This window comes from Hermetia illucens, chromosome 1 (genome assembly GCF_905115235.1).
Source record: "Hermetia illucens chromosome 1, iHerIll2.2.curated.20191125, whole genome shotgun sequence".
NCBI lineage: Eukaryota > Metazoa > Arthropoda > Insecta > Diptera > Stratiomyidae > Hermetia > Hermetia illucens.
The window spans coordinates 99,902,529-99,922,867 of record NC_051849.1 but is presented as its reverse complement, the minus strand read 5'-3'; the positions used below and the strand labels follow the sequence as shown (position 1 = coordinate 99,922,867).

The window sequence follows — 20,339 nt, the reverse complement described above, 5'->3', positions numbered from 1 at the left end:
CCTTGTTGAACGAGCCGAGTGTATTCAGTCTCTCAAGGCATTCCCATACCAGTTTAGAGATCACCTGGTTGGACCTAAGTGCTTTGATCGCTGCTTGGCTATCGGTGAGAATAGCTATGTTCTGCCCCCTATAGTTCCTTTTCCGGAACACGTAAAAAATTGTAGGACGCTTTGGCTTGACCAAGAAGGATACTGCCGTAGACTTTGGAAGGCCAAAAATCGGTATGTAGTGCCATGGAAGGCGAAAAATATCGTGTAAATTCCAGATTAACTTGAATAAAATTAATCAACATTATTCTTCAAGTATGCTAGAGCGGCGAAAAATTGCATACTCCAAAACTCATCTCTTATCACCTGAGTTACCTGTGCATTCAATCACAAATTCATCCACGGTTTCTATCAAAATATCGTAATAAAAACAACTGTAACTGTTGCTTGCATATCTTTTTATTAAAATAGTTAATTTTTGGGTAAAAAACGATATAAAATGTCACATTAAAAAGTATTAAATACAATTACAATTATCATTAGTATTATTAGTTTAGAAAACGTACACATTGTAAAAAACTAGAAACAACAAATTAAGTAGTACTATTCGATACAAAAATATCCCTTCTGGCGAGAACATTTGGATGGAGGCGTACATAATAAACTAGCATAAAAAAAATTCCAACATAAAACGATAGGAACGATATTGTACATAACGGAATAAAAAAAAAACTCTGTTTAAACTCTGCATTGGCATAATTAAAATATAACACAATAAATATTAGGTTCTCGATGGCACAAAGAATGTAATAAAGAGCGTAACGATTCCTTGTTCGCACATCCTTCAACGAAATGTACGTAAAAATGAAAACGATGCCAATCGACCAGGAAAACATAATACGATGACAAATGGTTTCAGAACAAAACACTGGTCGCTCGAAGAAAAAAATAAAAAAACCTATTAGGAAAGCATGCAAACTGCATGCTATTATCGTTGGCAACGGAAATATGCTGGCCACAGTCGCAATACTTAATATTCGGGATACTAGAAAAATAATACGAAACAGTTAATAAACAGTGCAATCGAACTATTCTGTAAATATAAAGGGTCTTTCAACAAGAAGTGTCATTTTAAATGAACAGAAAAACGCTATATTCCGTAGTAATCCACTTCTAATATTGAATTTTCAGTGTTGAAGCGTAGACTTTATCTCCAATGTTGCTACCACCTACCTAGTTGTGTAGCCTCCAACAGAAGTGTAGTCACATATTTAGTTCTTCTAAATGAATCATATATTATAATGTAAATAAATCGCCTAAAAACGGAACAAATTGTACCAATTGGTCCTCCAGGTTGGGGGTTGGGTAGAGCTCACAACCCTACACGGAAAACCGAAGTTACGAAGCCACAACAGGAGCCTTGGTCTGGACGGATAACACAACGACGAACCCGGCAACGACAAAGGAATAACGATTTACACATTTTCTCATGGAACGTGCGCTCCCTGTACAGAGATGAAGCTGCCAAGCAGCTAGCCGATACCCTATCCCAATATAGGGTTGATGTAACAGCGTTACAGGACATGCGCTGGACAGGGACCGGTTTCCTGGAGAAGAGTCACTACACCATATATTATAGTGGCCATCCAGTAAACCATGTGCTCGGAGTAGGTTTCTTAGTCAGCCGAAAAATGAAATCTGCTGTTTATCGGCTTTGAAAACGTAAGCAAACGGCTATGCACTCTGCGCTTGCGAGGTAAATTTAGAAATATAAGCCTCATAAAGGTTCACGCCCCTACAGAGGAGACTCCAGAGTCGGAGAGGGATACCTTCTACGAGGCAGTAGAACGAACCCTCGAAGCCTGTCCCAGATATGATATCAAAATCATACTTGGGGATTTTAATAGCCAAGTAGGAACGGATCCCGTATTCAGCCAATACGTTGGCTGCCATAGCTTACACCAAAATGATAACGGACTGCGGATTATTCAATTAGCAGGGTCACACGAAATGGTTGTTGGTAGTACCTGGTTTGCGCGGAAAGCGGTCCATAAACATACGTGGGCCTGTCCAGACAGGACCACTTTCAACCAAATTGACCACGTATTGATCGAACGCCGCCACCTCTCAGCCTTGATGAATGTCAGAACATATAGGGGGCCAATATAGACTCGGATCACTATCTCGTTGGCATGGTGCTCCGAGCTCGAATAACAACACCACTCAGAATCCCCTCTGACAATCAGGTGAGAGTTAACATTAAAAGCATCCACAACACAGCCCTCCGCAACACATATAAGAGGGAAATGGATGCCGCAATAACCGCAGTCAACACAGATCCTGGAGATGAAGCATCAACAAATGATCTTCACAATCACCTAAAGAACGTTATCATAAATACGGCCACAAACATACTTGGCCCCAGCCGCAAAAAGAGTCGGAACGGTTGGTTTGACGATGAATGTAAGCTAGCAACGGAACGGAAGAATGCTGCATACCGAGTAATGCTGCATTCTCAAAGAACGGGTACGCGCGGAGACTTATCACGAACTCCGGCGAGCGGAGAAGCGACTTCCCAGACAGAAAAAGGAAGCTTGGGAGAACCAACAAGTTTGTGAACTAGAAAAGTACAGGGAGCAACCGCACCAGGCGTGGAAGTTTTACCAACAAGTCAGTAGGATGAAGCCTTATACACCTCGATGTTCATCCTGCCGAAACAAAGAGGGAAATCAGATTTCTGACATTATGGGCATATCGGAGCGATGGGTTGAGTACTTTGATGAATTACTGAACAACCAGAAATCGGTGAGTGGGAGGTTCCGCCAACTGAAGACGACGGACAAATACTTCCTCCACCAAGTATAGAAGAAACAGTCCGTGCAATTCATCGGCTCTTTATCGACTTTAAAGCCGCCTAGCATAGCCAGGGTAAAATTGTACACGGCCATGAGAGAATTTGGTACCCCGACGAAATTAATAAGACTGACTAGGCTGACACTGACCAATGTGCGAGGCCAGATAAAAGCAGCAGAATCACTCTCAAGACCATTCGACATCAACAACGGTCTACGACAAACGGGATGCCCTAACATGCGTCCTCTTCAACCTAGCCCTTAAGAAACTGATCCGTGATGCTGAGGTAAATGCTGAGGTAAAGACGCGAGATCTTGGGCTGCACATCAATGAACGCAAGACGAAGTATATGGTGGCAACGTCAGCACCGCAAACCAACCAACCAACAACATCAAACCGCACTGGTCAAACGGGAAGAAGAATAAGGATAGGAGAATACAACTTTGAGACCGTTGACAATTGCTCCTATCTAGGGTCGAAAATCACAACCGATAACAGCTAGGATGATGAAATCCGCGCACGGTTGTTGGCAGCCAATAGAGCCTACTTCAGCTTGCAAAAACTGTTCCGCTTGAAACGTCTCACCACAGGGTCAAAGCTTTTACTGTACAAGACAATGATCTTGCCAGTCCTCATGTATTCCTCGGAAACTTGGTTGCGACCTCTTGTCCGCATTCGAGAGTAGAATCCTCCGAAGAATTTTTGGCCCCCTACATGAGGATGGACGATTCCGTAGCCTAAACAATGACGAAATCTATGAGCGGTACCATGACCGTCCGGTTGTAGATAAAATCCGGTTCAATAGGCTACGGTGGGCAGGTCACTTAATCCGTATGGATGAGGATGATCCCACCCGGAAAGTCTATAAGGGCAATATCTATGGTAGAAAAAGAAGACGAGGCAGACCCTGCTGGAACGATGGCGATATGAATTGGTGGAAATCGGGGCGAAACCAGGATGTCTGGAGTTCCTTATTAAGGCAGGCCTAGACCGGGTACCGGTTGTTGCGCCGTTGATGATGATGATGAAATAAATCTTGGTTTACATTAATCATAACCCATTAGGTTATGGGCCCAGGATACAGAATAAATTCAAATACAAATGGAAATGGACAAATGGAAGTGAGCTGGCTGCAGTTTTCCACTCAGCGACTGAGAGTCAAACCGTTTCAGTCTCCTACCGATGGAATAGAATCCACGATTCTGGGTGGACCACACCAACCCAAAGGCTGTGGCATCAAAGACTCGTGCACCTGACTAAGCGAAGTAAGGACTTATTCAAAGGAGGTATGGTCAGTGGAATTGATGGCATTGTAGCAACGTAGATTACCGTTCTCAAAAAGGTCTGACAAGAGAGCAACTGCGAAACTAGGTCTTTTATATTCTGCTCCCTGCTTCAGTGGTACAAAATATCTATTAACATTTGCAGCCGTTAGAACAGAAAATGGACGTGAATATGTCAATAAAAGGTTTCTCAGGGGAAAATGGAAAATGGAGTGACAGAACGAACAAATAAATGATGAATGATGTAGGACGCTGGAATGGGCAAAAGTTTCTTGGCGAACGCAATAAACCCAGCAATCTACAGTCTGTTACATAAGAGCGTGGTCACTGTTAAATAATAACTACAATTGATTTTTCGAAAATTCGCAAATTTATTGATAATTTGGTCGTCAATACTCAATGCAAATATCTCAGTAGCAAGTCCAATCTCCTGCATTGTCAATTATGGCCTGGCACCGTCGGGGCATACTTTCCACTAGTTTTTCTGCATATTCTACCGGAAAAGACTTCCAAATTTTCCGAATTTGTCGAGAAAGTTGATATAAATTACATGGCTTGCATCTGCGAAGCTGCATTTTCATCAGAGCCCACACATTTCCTGTGGGATTTGCATCCGGTGACTGAGATGGCCAATCTAAAGTGACCACTCCGTTTTGCGCCTTCCACTCGCTACACGCTCGACTCCGATGTTTCGGATCGTTGTCCTCTTGAAGGATCCAGCTTTCATTTTTCTTGATATACCATTGCTTAGCAAATGGTAACAAAGCCTTTTGATATATTTTATTCATTTTTTCGGCATTTAAATTCTCGGTAAATAAGAACAAAGTACCGAAACCTTTGTTTGAGAAGCACCCCCAAACATGGACCTTCACGGGGTGTTTAACAGTCCGTTGAAGCATCCTACTGGTGGAGGTTGCCCAGGCGTGTTTGATGCTCGGAAATGCCCAGAAGGAGGATTCATCAGAAAAAATTACGTTGCTCCAATCGCGGTCCAAGTTTTCCTTCGCCCATTCCACTCGTTTTTCAACGTGTTTTGCACTCAACATTGGTTTTTCCAAAGTACTGCGATATTTCAGTTTATTGGCAAGCAAGTGCCTGCGAATCGTTCCGTAAGATATGTCAACACCTTTTGCTTTCAATTTCACAGCAGCTCCACGTAAAGTCAAAGTTGGATCTTTCGAGAACAATGCGAGAATCTTTTTTTCGTCTTTTTTTGAGACTTTGCTTGCACTTCCGCGATCAGGAAAATCATCAACGTTACCGACCATTTTATAGCGATTTATCCACTTGCTAACGGACTGCTTCAACTTTCCTATATATTTCGCAGCAGCAGTTTGCGTTAATTTGAGTCCTTTTTCATGCAAACATAGAAAAATTGCCTCAAAGCGAGAGGCGTAAACAGCAATCATTTCGAAAAACCACTCAATTGAAGACTAAATTTGACAGAGAGCTGACTTTTTACAGAAAGCATGAAGGACTGAGGTGCCCTCTATGTCATAGAAAAAGAAACAGGACGCTCTGATTTTTTATCTACGTGTAACAGTGACCACGCTCTTATGTAACAGACTGTATATTAAGAATAAATCAACAAGTCAATGCAATGCTAGAGGAGAAGAGAGGAGATCCCGATAGTCCTTCTAAAAACATGCTATCCAGAGATGTGCATTTTTAGGACACAAATTTTAAAAGAACTTAAAGTCAAATCAAATGTATACAATTACTGATTGTCAAGTAGATATCATAAGTAATAAAGATCATGGAAGTTTAAATTTGTCCGCAGTAAAATATAGATCAATCCCCAACAACGTCAGTTATAGAAATATCTAATTCTAGCCTCGACGTCCGCAGTGATAATGACAGTAACGAACATTCACTGGATAGCACGTGGAAGCCTGATATGGCCTCAGTGAATATGAATAATAACACGGCGGCGATTGTGGTGGCAACGGCAATGACGAGTTATACTAATGAACCGCAGACAATACAAGAAGCGCTTTCAGAACCTGAAAGAGAGCTTTGGAACGAACTGTTACAGATGAATATGAGTGGTTTGAAGAGAATGAAGTCTGGGAGACATTACCTACAGGGAAAGAATCTGTTAAGAGCAAAATATGTAGACATTCCTGAAAAGAAGAAACTGAAAGATTAATTAATGAGAATCTTTGATACAAAATACCTTGGCCTAGCCGTACACATATTGGGAATGCGATCGAGGCAAGAACAAAATAAAATTATTCTTAATCAGGAAAACTATATTAGAAAAGTTCCACATGACTGCTTATAAACCTATAAGGACACCTTTACAAAGTAATACAGAGTGCGGCAGCATAGCTTCCTTTTTTAAAATGCGCGCCACTCAGTTAATTGATGTCATAGCGGAGCGCTAGTGGTCTCGTTCAAGAGGGGATACTGTAAAGTTTTGTCCCGACACGGTTCAGTCGCCATCATGCGTTGGAATAGTGAGGAGCGTGCCTTTGCCGTTGAGGTTTACTTTTCAAGTGGATGTTCGGTTATTGCAACACAGCGTGCATTTCGGAATCGCTTTAATTTAGCCCCGTTGGCTCCCGTCCCAGACCGCAAATCAATTGTTACATGGGTCACTACATTCAGACAAACTGCAAGTGCGACAAAAGGAAGAACTGGAGTCCCTCGGCCCGTTAGATCACCTGAGAACATTGAAGCAGTGAGAGCGTCAATGTTGCGATCATCACGGCGTTCTGCGCGCAAACACGCATCTGCCCTTGGACTATCCGATCGTTCTGTGAGAAGAATTCTTCGTGATGATCTTCATTTTTATCCCTATAACATGGCGATAGTGCAGGAACTTTCAGAACGTGACTTCAATTCTCGGATGAACGCGTGTGAGCTTCTTCTTGATGTCGTTCCCGAGGGTGCTATTGTTTTTTTTAGCGATGAAGCCCATTTTCATTTGTGTGGGTCGGTTAACAAACAAAACATGGGCTACTGGGCTGACACCAACCCTCGAGAATTGCATCAAAAGCCTTTGCATTCACCCAAAGTCACAGTGTGGTGTGCAATTTCCTCAGCTGGAATTATTGGTCCCTGGTTTTTTGAGAAAATGAGGTTACAGTGACAGTGAATTCGGACCGGTATGTAAACATGCTACAGAATTTTTTTCCCCACGGCTAGAAAATTTGCATTTGGGGGACACTTGGTTCCAACAAGACGGTGCAACAGCACACACTTCAAGAGCACCGATGGCTGTTTTGAGGGAACACTTTCCAGAGCGCCTTATCTCAATTAGAGGCGATTTGGAATGGCCGGCACGCTCTCCCGATCTGTCCCCTTGTGATTTTTTTCTATGGGGTTTTTGAAATCCCGTGTTTATGTGAACCGTCCAAGAAACCTACAAGATTTGAAGACCAACATCCAAGAAGAAATTGCCAACATAACACCTGCTATGCTAACAAGAGTCATGACAAACGCCAGAAATCGGTTTATGCAATGTATGGAGAATGGCGGACGTCACCTAACAGATTTGATCTTCATTCATTATAAAAAATAAATAAATATTTTCCGATGCATACAATAGTTTTTATTGAGTTTTGAAAAAAGGAAGTTATGTTGCCGCACCCTGTATAATTTGAGAAGGGGGATCAAAATGATCATGAGTCAATGTACAGAAGCCCTCTAGGATGTGTGGATGATGATCATCATCATCATCATCAACGGCGCAACAACCGGTATCCGGTCTAGGCCTGCCTTAATAAGGAACTCCAGACATCCCGGTTTTCCGCCGAGGTCCACCAATTCGATATCCCTAAAAGCTGTCTGGCGTCCTGGCCCACGCCATCGCTCCATCTTAGGCAGGGTCTGCCCCATCTTCTTTTCCTACCATAGATATTGCCCTTATAGACTTTCCGGGTGGGATCATCCTCATCCATACGGATTAAGTGACCCGCCCACCGTAACCTATTGAGCCGGATGTTATCCACAACCGGGCGGTCATGGTATCGCTCATAGATTTCGTCATTGTGTAGGCTACGGAATCGTCCATCGTCATGTAGGGGGCCAAAAATTCTTCGGAGGATTCTACTCTCGAATGCGGACAAGAGGTCGCAACCAAGTTTCCGAGGAATACATGAGGATTGGCAAGATTATTGTCTTGTACAGTAAGAGCTTTGACCCTGTGGTGAGACGTTTCGAGCGGAACAGTCTTTGTAAGCTGAAATAGGCTCTGTTGGCTGACAACAACCGTGCGCGGATTTCATCATCCTAGCTGTTATCGGTTATGATTTTCGACCCTCGATGACCCCTCGGTGCTGCCATTGCCACCATATATTTTGTCTTGCCTTCATTGATGTGCAGCCCAAGATCTCGCGCCGATATCCGCCTGCTCGATCTGGATGAAGGCAGTTTGTACGTCTCGGGTGGTTCTTCCCATGATGTCGATATCGTCCTGCTCGATCTGGATGAAGGCAGTTTGTACGTCTCGGGTGGTTCTTCCCATGATGTCGATATCGTCAGCATAGGCCAGTAGTTGGGTGGGTGTAAAGAGGACCGTACCTCTTGCATTTACCTCAGCATCACGGATCACTTTCTCCAGGGCCAGGTTAAAGAGGACGCATGATAGGGCATCTCCTTGTCGTAGACCGTTGTTGATGTCGAATGTTCTTGAGAGTGATCCTGCTGCTTTTATCTGGCCTCGCACATTGGTCAGGGTTAGCCTAGTCAATCTTATTAATTTCGTTGGGATACCGAATTCTCTCATGGCCGTGTACAGTTTTACCCTGGCTATGCTATCATAGGCGGCTTTAAAGTCGATGAACAGATGGTGCAACTGTTGTCCATATTCCAACAGTTTTTCCATCGCTTGCCGCAGAGAGAAAATCTGATCTGTTGCTGATTTGCCTGGAGTGAAGCCTCGTTGGTATGAGCCAATGATGTTCTGGGCGCATGGGGCTATCCGGCCTAGCAAGATAGTGGAGAATATCTTATAGATAGTACTCAGCAACGTGATACCTCTATAATTGCTGCACTGTGTGATATCTCCCTTTTTTATGTATGGGACAGATAATGCCTCATTACCAATCGTCAGGCATTGATTCGCTGTCCGATACCTTGAGCACAAGTTATGAACCACTTGGTGTAACTGATCGCCTCCATATTTAACCAATTCGGCTGTAATCCCATCGGCTCCTGGCGACTTATGATTTTTTAGCCGATGAATTGAACGGACTGTTTCTCCTAAACTAGGTGGTGGCAGTATTTGTCCGTCGTCTTCAGTTGGCGGGACCTCCAACTCGCCGATGTTCTGATTGTTCAGTAGCTCATCAAAGTACTCAACCCATCGCTTCAATAAGCTCATTTTGTCGGAAATCAGATTTCCCTCTTTGTCTCAGCAGGATGAGCATAGAAGTGTATAAGGCTTCATCCTACTGACTTGTTGGTAAAACTTCCACGCCTGGTGCGATTGCTCCTTATACTTTTCTAGTTCACAGACTTGTTGGTTCTCCCAGGGTTCCTTTTTCCATCTGTGAGTCGCTTCTCCGCTCGACGGAGTTCGTGATAAGTCTCCGCGCGTACCCGTTCTTTGAGAATGCAGCATTACTCGGTATGCAGCATTCTTCCGTTCCGTTGCTAGCTTACATTCATCGTCAAACCAACCGTTCCGACTTTTTTTGCGGCTGGGGCCAAGTATGTTTGTGGCCGTATTTATGATAACGTTCTTTAGGTGATTGTGAAGATCATTTGTTGATGCTTCAGGTCCTCTGTTGACTGCGGTTATTGCGGCATCCATTTCCCTCTTATAGGTGTTGCGGAGGGTTGTGTTGTGGATGGCTTCAGTGTTCACTCTCACCTGATTGTCAGAGGGGACTCTAGGTGGTATTGTTATTCGAGCTCGGAGCACCATGCCAACGAGATAGTGATCCGAGTCTATATTGGCCCCCCTATATGTTCTGACATTCATCAAGGCTGAGAGGTGGCGGCGTTCGATCAATACGTGGTCAATTTGGTTGAAAGTGGCCCCGTCTGGAGAGGCCGACGTATGTTTATGGACCGCTTTCCGCGCAAACCAGGTACTACCAACAACCATTTCGTGTGACCGTGCTAATTGAATAATCCGCAGTCCGTTATCATTTTGGTGTAAGCTATGGGAGCCAACGTATCGCCTGAATACGGGCTCCTTCCCTACTTGGCTGTTAAAATCTCCAAGTATGATTTTGATATCATATCTGGGACAGGCTTCGAGGGTTCAGTCAGGGTGCAGTCTCCTCTGTAGGGGCGTGAACGTTTATGAAGCTTATATTTCTAAATTTGCCTCGCAAGCGCAGAGTGCACAGCCGTTCCCTTATGTTTTCAAAGCCGATAACAGCAGTTTTCATTTTTTGGCTGACTAAGAAACCTACTCCGAGCACATGATTTACTGGATAACCGCTATAATATATGGTGTAGTGACTCTTCTCCAGGAAACCGGTCCATCGCATCTCTTGCAACGCTGTTATATCAGCCCTATATTGGGACAGGGTATCGGCTAGCTGTTCATCAGCTTCATCTCTGTACAGGGAGCGCACGTTTCATGAGAAAATGCGCAAATCGTTGATCCGTTGTCGTTGCCGGGTCCGTCGTTTTAAAGTCCGTCCTGTCCGAGGCTCCTTTCGTGGCTCCGTAACATCGGTTTTCTGTGTAGGGTTGTCACCCAATCCCCAACCTGGAGGACCAGTTGGTACAATTTGTCCCGTTTTTAGGCGCGGGAGACTCGCCTTCATCCTTCTCCGTCTGCAGCTTTTCGTTAAGAAATAGCTCCCAGCGGTCACCATGTGAAGGTGGAGATAGGGTTTGGTAGTAGAGCTATTGGTGTTGGTTCAGCAGGCATTTCCCAGGTTTTATGCTCCATCGTGGGTACCAATCCACGTTTCGCCCTGGGACCTACACTACCCTTTGGATGATGCCTGCAGTAAGTATATTAAGTTAATTCAACAATTGCTGCTCAAAAGACACTGGACGGCAGCGAAGTGAATTTTTCGGTACTTGAAGGGCAACAAAGACTATTGCATTGTGTTCAAAAAGCCCTCAAATAATGTTACGGGCTATGACGACGCTGATTGGGCTTCAAACCAAATAGTTTGACGTTCTTACACGGGCTATGTCTTCGAAATAGGTAATCCGGGTGTGCCGTGGGAAAGTCGTAAGCAGAGAATCGTAGCGCTATCAAGCACTGAAGCTAAATACATGGCTTTATGTGAGACAGCAAAAAGCTAAATTTATTAAAAACTTTTTGTACGAATGTTTAGGAAAATGTTTTTCTATAAGTTTGTATAATGATAGCCAATTAGCACAGAAGTTATGTAACAGTCATATTCGCCATAGTAGAAGCAAATACATTGATATAAGATATCGTTTTGTACGACAAGTTATAAGAGTTAAAATTGTTAATTTGAATTATTTGTCTATAGAACATATGCCTGGGCATGTACATTTTAACGAGACCAGCGCACTTTTTAACAATTCTACTACTACTGTTGTTGCCGCTTCCTACTTGGTTGTGTAACCTCAAGGAACTTCTAGTCACATATTTAGTTCTTCTAAATAAATATTGGTGTACTTTAATTATAACTAATTAAATAGTGATAAATCTCATAATTTCAGAAGGCAGTCTCCATTGCAATAAAGAAATATATACCGTGTGGGAAAAAATAAAAACAAGCAATTACACGCTTTGTTTAGACATTTTTTTCTTATTTTTATTTTCTTTATGCAACCAAGTTAACATTTTTGGTTGAGGATGCCACTTGATGACGGACCGGACCACTTGGGAAGCAACTTACTTCCTCTCCTCTCTTCCTCTCCCTGCGATTCCAACGCACATCACGAAATCTAGGCAACTAGCGACATTAATCGAAGAGGTGAGTAGCTTCTTGAATTTATGTTTCGCAATAAGTAGGGAATATAAATATAGCGAACACTCCAACATTCCTGACAAGCACTAGACAAGTGGTACTAGAGACAATTCTAAGGAATACTTTGATGAACGGGTTGGTCAAGAATTGGAGGGTATCGGGTGAGCCTTCTATGTCGGATCACAGAATATTCAGATGCGGCATTGCCGGTAACTCTGAAATAAAAAGAATACTAAGGAATCCTAGGAGAATAGGTTGGAATTCCTATGCAAGGCATCTGAGCAGGAACACGGCTCACCTACAAAGGGGCGGCGATATCAGGAGCAAACCGGAAGTGCTGGAGACACAACAAAGTCATTATTCAGGCATATGAGACCAGCTGTTCGGCTAAGGTAGTCAAGTCATCAAGAGATATACCCTGGTGGGAGAGGAACCAGGACCAGGGAGCAACAATGACTGGGGACTGACCGAGGTACAAAGATGAACTGACTGCGTATAGCAACCCGATGAGGGATGCAAAACGGAACAGCTTCAGGGATTTCTGTGAGGGGTTTAAACAAACCACAAAATCATCCAAACTATACAAAGCTATAGCCAAAGCCAGGGCAATATATTTTGTTTGAAGAAAGAACATTTTCCTTCCTTTGCCGAGAATGAGGAGGACATGGTACATCTGCTTTTCAGATCTCATTGCCCGGAGTTCTACCCACACTGGAAGATATACTGCCTGACACCCCAACGACGAGCAGAAGGGAAAAACTAGCAAAAGATATATGCTCGGAAGCTGGAGTAAGATGGGCAGTGGAAACGTTTAAATCACTGAAATCACCCAGAGTAGATGGCATTCTCGCAACGCTACTCCAGAGAGACTTGGAAATCATCTCAGGATTTCTCCTAAGGGTGGTAAGGGGCAACATAACTTTGGAACATGTATCAAGGGCAGGATGGGGGGCAAAAGTGGTCTTCATTCTGAAAGCGGCTAAAAGCAATCGTTTTCATCCTAAATCTTTCAAACCAATTTGCCCAATATGGTTTGTACTCAAAACGGTGGAGAAAGTCATAGAAAACTATACGTGTAGTATATAAACTAACGTTCGATTTTCGAAGCTCCAGATGTGACAATTAGTCCGAATATTGTTTAAAAAACTTTAGTTTGTCCCTACCACGCAATCCATAAACATAGCGCGTTTTATGTGGTCCACTGTGATTGATATAACATCTTGCTATTACCATATCGAAATGCATAAGGCTTGGTTTTCAGCATCACTCACCTCAAGTATTTATAACCCTAACTTACCTGACACCCCCGCAATAGGTTTGTGTTCTTTGCAGGGGATATTTTCTAATACAATGTGTGGTTTCTAGAAAACCGCGTTGTGACTACTTGCTAGATGTCATTGCAACGGTAGTGTACGATGAGAGTTAAAGAATAATACGTTTAAAATGACACCTCTTGTTTGCCCGAAGAGGAAAAGGAAATTCTAAGACCGCTCTTGAAAGTAGGCGAATCTATAAAAAAACTTACCATATATACAAAAATGCCACGCAATTTGAACTATTATCCCAATTATAGATATTTTCTCCTTGTCCGGTTGAATTGTTCTAATATTTTTATGGTAACCAACAATGCACCAAGTTAATGTAAAAAAGCAGCCACAAATTGTTAAAAACTGCAACCCTACGAAAATTTATTCGTTTATACTCCCGTGAAGGTGGTTATTTATCAATAGCAACAAACTTACAAGTCATCTTGTCCTCTCCAGCGAGATATATTGAAATTTGTAGTATCTTCTGTGGAGCTACTTCTAAAGCTGATTCGAAAATTCGAATAAGCGCAATGTCAGTTTCCTCCTCGATCATGATTTTATAATACCTAGACAAATTAGAGTTTCGTGAAAAAAACAATTAACCTTTGAGTTCAATCAATCCTTACTTTTTTTGCATAGCATAATCATTTTGACGTTCCGCATGTTTGCTTATTAACGCATATTTAAGCGATTTACAATATCTGCAATGAAGAATTTGATAGCCTAAGCAAGTACAGCTAATAATAAAATAAAGCGTTCTTTAGTGTACATCAAAACAGTTTGCACTTTTTTGATTAAGGAGGCCTTTTAGCATATTTTTTCACAAATTCAATTTTCTAAAAACCCTGTTTTCCTATAGTATATAGGACCTCATCTCACACCATCAAACTACTATAAGTCAATCCATCAAAAACGGAATGAAGAAAAACTGATGGTCTGATGGCTTGGCCCCAAGGCAAAAAACAATCCCGCCACCACCAAACCACCAACTAATCATCAGCTCAGCTAGACTGACAGATATTATTTAAAAATTGAATTTTTTATCAGTTTATCAGCCTTGGTCATAGAAATAACCTAGACTTTCAGTTTGTAATAATTTTGTGCTTCTGACTGACTCCAGACTGATCGTGTAAGGTCAACCAAAGAAATAACTTGTTTCGAGAGTGCTGTACTGTATTTCGAAACTATGTCTTTTGAAGTGGTTCATATGATTTGGTTCAAATTTTCAGTGATTGTATTACATATGCACTCTACGATAATATTAGCATTCAAAATGAAAATCAAGCAGTCGAATTTCAATCTTGAAAGGTTAATTTGATTGATTTAGGTAAACGATATTGTTAATGACGTTTAAAAACGTGTGAATCAATCCTGCCTCAGTGGAAAGATTTTTGAAGGAATCCCAACAAACTCGATAGCAGAAATATCGGGGACTACAGCGGGCTCTTAATTTCAAGGATGAGACTTATTTAAAGCGCATGCAAAGAGAGATAATCCAACACCCTCTGCACAACAATTAGCTAAACATTGGAAATATCAAAGACAATACAAACCGAAACAGGAACGGGCACAAAACCACCAGCCACAAAAACTTTGAACAAATTTTCTTATTTTCCTTCTTTCGATCGGAAACGTACCTACAAAGGAAGTAAGTTCGGTATTACTCACAAAGCCGGGAAGTTTCTCAATGCCATCAACTCACATGTGAATTCCGAGCAAAGTGGTTATCACCATGGGCACAAGAATATAGGAAAGCGTCCACGTGAAATAGTTCCATTTATTCAAGTTATAATACTCAACAGCCAGGAGCAGATTCCATATAATTGCGGCAGGACGCAGAAGCATTGATATCCCAGTGAAGACAATTTCATAATATTCGACTGAGAAGTTCTCACTGATCGGTTGGCTGAGCCTTCGCAGGATTGTGTTGCTGTCGGGCTCAGACGTAAGCGCTTGCAATGAATATTCCTTCTCCATGGTTTCGCCCGGTATTTCCGTCATCTTATCCATCAGCTGATGTAGTACACTTCCACTATCACCTTTTCTGCCATGAATGAAATCTAAATCAAAACAAAGCTAAAGCAAAACAAAGTGCAAAACTGTTTAGAGTAACGTCAAACTGACAGATGTTATGAGAGCCTAAAAGGTAGTTGGAACCATTGCTGTGGGCAATGATTGGATATTTTGACGTTAGTAAGATAATTTAAAATATTCATAGTCATAATAATGAAAAAACAAAAAGCTAAAGGAGGAGATAGAACAAAAATAAAATGCTGAGATCAACGAAACAGATAAATAAAGTATTGTTTTTTCACTTCGCCTGGGTTGCCCTTAGGGATTCATCCTTTTCCCACCTGCGGGTTTCCTCCTTTTTTGTTCCTTCAGCAACTCCTCCTGCATTTGCGTGATTGCGGAGCAAACCGTAAGTCACTTCTCCTCGAACTTCAGCATCTCCGCAACCAAGCTCTCCGGGGTCACGCTCCTGGCCAGCACCTGGTTTAAGCTCCTCTCCATTGCAAATATTGGGCAGTGAAACATCACATGCTCTGGATCCTCCGGTATGCCATCGCATCTGGCACAATTCGGAGAATCATCCAACCGAAAGCGGTGTAGATACTTATAAAGTATAATTAGAGTTACTCCAAATATGCTAAATTCTACCTGATCTCCCTTGATGGCAGGTTCCATACAAACGCATTCAATGTCAACAAACAAGTCGGGAAACTGGAAGCTGGGCGCTTCAGGCATGAAAGGTTTTGTACATTTCTTTTATAACAACATTTGACTAGGCATCTGTCCTATAAGTAGCTAGCACGTAATGTACATGCATATATTATGTGAGAATATCCACTCTCAGCTGATATTGCACTTGCAAAGAACCGACAATTTTGACCTATTCTTTTTTTTTGGGGGGGGGGGGGGGGGGGGGGGGTAGATGAATGCATTTCCGCACACAGTGTTGGACTCCCGATTCGGTACGTCGTTGGACTACCAACTAAACACCTCCCCATCGTCAGAGAGCTAGCCTGGAACCGTATATCACTTTACTTCGGGCTAGTCCCCGAACTCTCCCGCCTTGCGGAGCCTTCAAATCAGGGAATTCCTTTCACCAACGGGAGGGGAGAGGAGGAAGGAAACTGTCAGTTCAAGGAATCCCCTGCCATCCGGCTCCTCCACCGGTCGAGTTCTATCTTCTTAGCAACGAGAAGGGCCCGGAAGTAATGGGCAACACGGTTCCACCTGTCAGCAGTCCTCAGCATCTCTTCGACAATGTTATCTGGAGAGAGATCCCCTGTGTTTAAATAGAGCTGCTGACGAACCCCATCCCACCTTCCACAAGAAAAAAAAGTGTGGTGGGCGTCGTCCACAACTCCATTGCAAAACACACAATCCGGAGAACGCGCCTTTCCAATCTTGTGCAGGTAAAACTGAAAACTTCCATGCCCACTTAAAAATTGGGTAAGGAAATAGTCAGTCTCACCATGCTTCCGATTCAGCCACGCACCTAAGTTACTGATGAGCCACGTAGTCCATCTGCCTCTAGTTTCATTTTGCCACGAGAGCTGCACTCGTCTAGAGTGTGTTGCCGTTCTTCGCGAGCAACCACCTCCCTTTGCTCATCTCCTTTGCGCTTGTATATGACCTGACGCTCCCTAGCAAGAAGGACAACGGGGATCACTCCCGCGATCACTATCACGGCCGGTTCAGAGACAGTGCGGTACGCAGACCCCACCCGTAAAGCTCCGCATCTCTGTACTTGCGCAAGGCGTTTACGATATACCTCCTTGTTAAGAGCGCCAGCCCATACCCCTGGGCCGTAGAGCAGGACAGATGGCGTTGAACTCATCAGGAGACGTCGCCTACTAGACGTAGGACCCCCAATGTTTGCCATTAGCCTACTTAACGCCGAAACTCCAGCCGCAGCCTTGTTCGCTGCTGCTTTGATTTGCTCAGAAAAGTTCATCTTTGAGTCAAGAGTCAACCCGAGGTACTTTACCGCTGATTTTGACTCGATTATCGACTCGCCGAACGATATGGGACGCAGGGCCGGAATTCTCTTTTTAGTCAGGATGACTACTTCAGTTTTTTCCAGTTCCAGTGCAAGGTTGAAACCGTGAGTAGTCATCCATCCGCTTACCCGTCGCATCAATATGCCGAGTCTGCTTTGCGCTTGTTCGACAGTACGTCCAGCAACAAGCGCTGCGACATCATCTGCATAGCCGGCCAGGCGCGAGTTCTGGCATGTCGAGTTTAAGCAGACTGTCATAGGTAGCGTTCCAGAGGTCCGGCCCTAAGATGGAGCCCTGTGCTACCCCCGACGTGACCTCCATCCACCTTTGACCCTCTAGTGTTTCGTAGAGCAGGGAGCGGTTCCTCAGATAGTCCCTCAAAATCCGTAAGGGATAGTTCGGCACGTTGAAAGTATTGTCTAGTGTGCCTAGAATGTGTCATAGTGCTCACTGATGAGTACTAAATCAGCTTTGGTCTCCATAGCGAACTGCGCTAGCAACTCGTGAGCGGTTGCACTCCGGTGCATATTGATTTGTAGGATGCGAATCATGTTGACCGTGTCCTAGCTCTTTCCACTTCTGCTCTAAAAACTGGACACCACCCCGATCCAGCTGTGTGCGCAACGCTCTCATCAGTCGCGCCACGGTCCCTGCATAGGACGCAGCTTTCCATTTACGGCATGTTGCCCTTCTATCAGGTCCCCGACAGTTTGCAGATGTGTGACTATAATCCAAACATCTGTAACATTTGATTGGGGTAGCCCGGATTCGTATCCTACACACTACCCAACCAATTCTTATTTTCCCGCTATTACAAGCTTCCTCGCGGATTGCTCGGCAACTTCCACCCCAGCGAGTTTTTGGCCTCGGGAGTTCGCGGAGGTGATACCAATCCGGACATTAGTTACCTCCGGGCATTCGCGTTTGATGGCTTCTTCTACTTCGTTCTTTTCCGTAAGACAGTCAAGGTCTCGGATTTCCAAAGCACACGTGGGTTCCAGGCTAGAAACCAAAGCTTTTTCTCCAAGAAGCCCCTTGACTGCTTCACAGTCTTCGGGCCTAGTTTGACTAAGACTTTTTTTTTACTTTTGTCTTACTTTCCATGTTCGCCTATAGTATGAAATCCTGTCCAGGAGCTCTTCCAGTTCCATTAGCCCGTTTTTCACCCCCTTGTCGACGTTTTTCTGGAGGAACGTCGCAGATCGCATGTGCTTGACAGCTGCCGTGCATTTCTTAATAAGCCTCCTTAATAAGCTTCCTCTGCAGCTTGCGCCAGAGTAGTCGACAGTCCTCCCACTCTGCTTATATTCGAAACCATTTGATTAGTTTCGGCAGTTTCCACTGTGCCACTTTCCCCAATTATAGCACTATGTGGTATGGTCTGGGTTCCTATCTGCGTTGCAGGTGCCGCATCACTTTGTGAGTCTTTCTCTCCGCGTGCGCGTCCCGATGTGTCGTCGGGTATTTCAGCCTTTGTCGCGTCCTTCGCTGGGCGCTGGGGCGGACGGCGCATTTTCGTGCTGCGAATAAACGCGGATGGATCAGCGCTCGCTCGGGGCAACGCGGTTGAATGCACACTACCCGACCAGGGTCCCGAAGGGGCTGGCTCCTGATACACGCCACAACTACCACCTTGGCAGAGCTAGGCTCATATCACCCCATCGACGTCGACAGGGAGTTGTCGACGGCTCCGGGGACTCCCAGTGTGTCCCGGCGTGTATCGGTCATTAGCAGTTCGCTCTTCACCGAGAAACTTTCTCGAAGCTACTACCTAGGATGTAAGTATTATGCCAGCTAGGGGGTCAGAACTACTTGCCTGGGCACCTCGGGGACGCCACTCCCCGTATCGTAAACGACCCGTGAAAGATCGTTGACGATCCCTGAGGGACCTGACCTATTATAACTTCGTTAGTAATTGTGCGATTTCCACCAAAGGATCATGCTCTATATTATAGCTTACGTTGCTTCATCCGGTAGTGCTGCTTTCTGGTGCTAGGATGAACCTAAGAAGAGCTTTGCAGTTAATTACTAAAAATTATACTAATATACTATTGTTAACTTTATTTTGTAAGATATCGGCATGGGGGTATTTCGGAGCCTCGGCACCATATAGCGTCGTTCCTTGATTTTTTTTTCAGATTTTTCGGTGGAGTAGTTTCTGAGAATGGATCCGTTAAAGAAATGATCACTTTCGATCCCCTGCGCTAACCACCTTGCCGACAAATATAAAAAATTAAGACCAGCTTCAGAAAGCAGTAGTATTGATTTGATACCCCACATGACTAAATTTGATGAAAAAAAAATACACCCGTCTCCGAGAAAAATGCGTGTGACGGGCAAGCGGGCGGACAGACAAACAGACAGACAGTAAACATTTTAATAAATTTTTGTTTTACATATAACCTTAAAAAAGATCGCGTTGAGTAAAAAGCCTCGGAGAAATGCTAGGTCATCTACCTCAGTTAACGTGTCAAGTTGGGCCTGTCGAGAAATGAGCAAAGATTTTTGATAAGAGCCCTCCCGAATAGGTGCATTGGTATTTGCGCTTCATAAGAAACTCGGTGGTGTGGTGCCAAAAGATGCAATAGCGGTAAAAATTCAACTACTTGACACGAAAACTTGTACCTGCCCACCTACATATGACTACATTGTCGTTGCGGGCGATCTTAATGATTATGTGGGTGGCACGGTAGAAGGCAGAGATATTTCGAGCAAATTTTAACGGAACAATTTGCCCATCCTTTATTTCCTCAAACACTGCCGACATTTCGACCAATTCCTGTCAACACCATTGAAATCGAGGAAGCAATCAAATAAATGAAATCGTTCAAAAAAAAAGAACCTGATGATTTCACAGTTGAGCTCTGGAAAGGGGAACCCAATATTAGCTGCGTTCCGTATGGCACCCGCGCGGTGAAAATTGTCCCGTCTTATGTGTACTTCCAAACGAAACAAGTTTCAAGAATCAAAAGTTTCAACTATCAAAACGGAATTTTGAGGAAGTAATTATTTAGGAAATACATTTGTATCTATTTT

The 20,339-nt window shown here is 43.6% G+C and overlaps 1 protein-coding gene across 3 annotated transcripts; it reads right to left on the bottom strand.

The window, feature by feature from the left end:
• Window positions 1-427: 427 nt before the first annotated feature.
• Window positions 428-15,420, bottom strand: LOC119646697 (XK-related protein 6). Of its 3 annotated transcripts, XM_038047261.1 has the most exons (6): window positions 14,996-15,420; window positions 14,847-14,930; window positions 13,920-13,994; window positions 13,729-13,859; window positions 13,512-13,664; window positions 428-1,033 (listed from the first exon to the last, which is right to left on the bottom strand). In XM_038047261.1, exons 1-6 carry the CDS (start codon window positions 15,301-15,303, stop codon window positions 582-584), a joined length of 1,203 nt encoding a protein of 400 aa, XP_037903189.1. In that variant the 5' UTR covers window positions 15,304-15,420; the 3' UTR covers window positions 428-581. The 3 variants fall into 3 exon arrangements, with proteins under 3 accessions (XP_037903189.1, XP_037903190.1, XP_037903191.1); XM_038047262.1 differs by lacking the exon at window positions 13,920-13,994; XM_038047263.1 differs by lacking the exon at window positions 14,847-14,930.
• Between the last annotated feature and the right edge of the window lie 4,919 nt (window positions 15,421-20,339).

Bases quoted from the DNA above. Each gene is read 5' to 3' on its own strand.
- LOC119646697 (XM_038047261.1), bottom strand. From the start codon at position 15,303: ATGGATAAGATGACGGAAATACCGGGCGAAACCATGGAGAAGGAATAT. The intron at 14,931-14,995 runs GTGAGTTGATGG...CTTCCTTTGTAG, and splicing joins ACTTTGCTCGGAATTCACAT to GTACGTTTCCGATCGAAAGA. The intron at 13,665-13,728 runs GTAAGTTTGTTG...AAATTTTCGTAG, and splicing joins TGGAGAGGACAAGATGACTT to GGTTGCAGTTTTTAACAATT.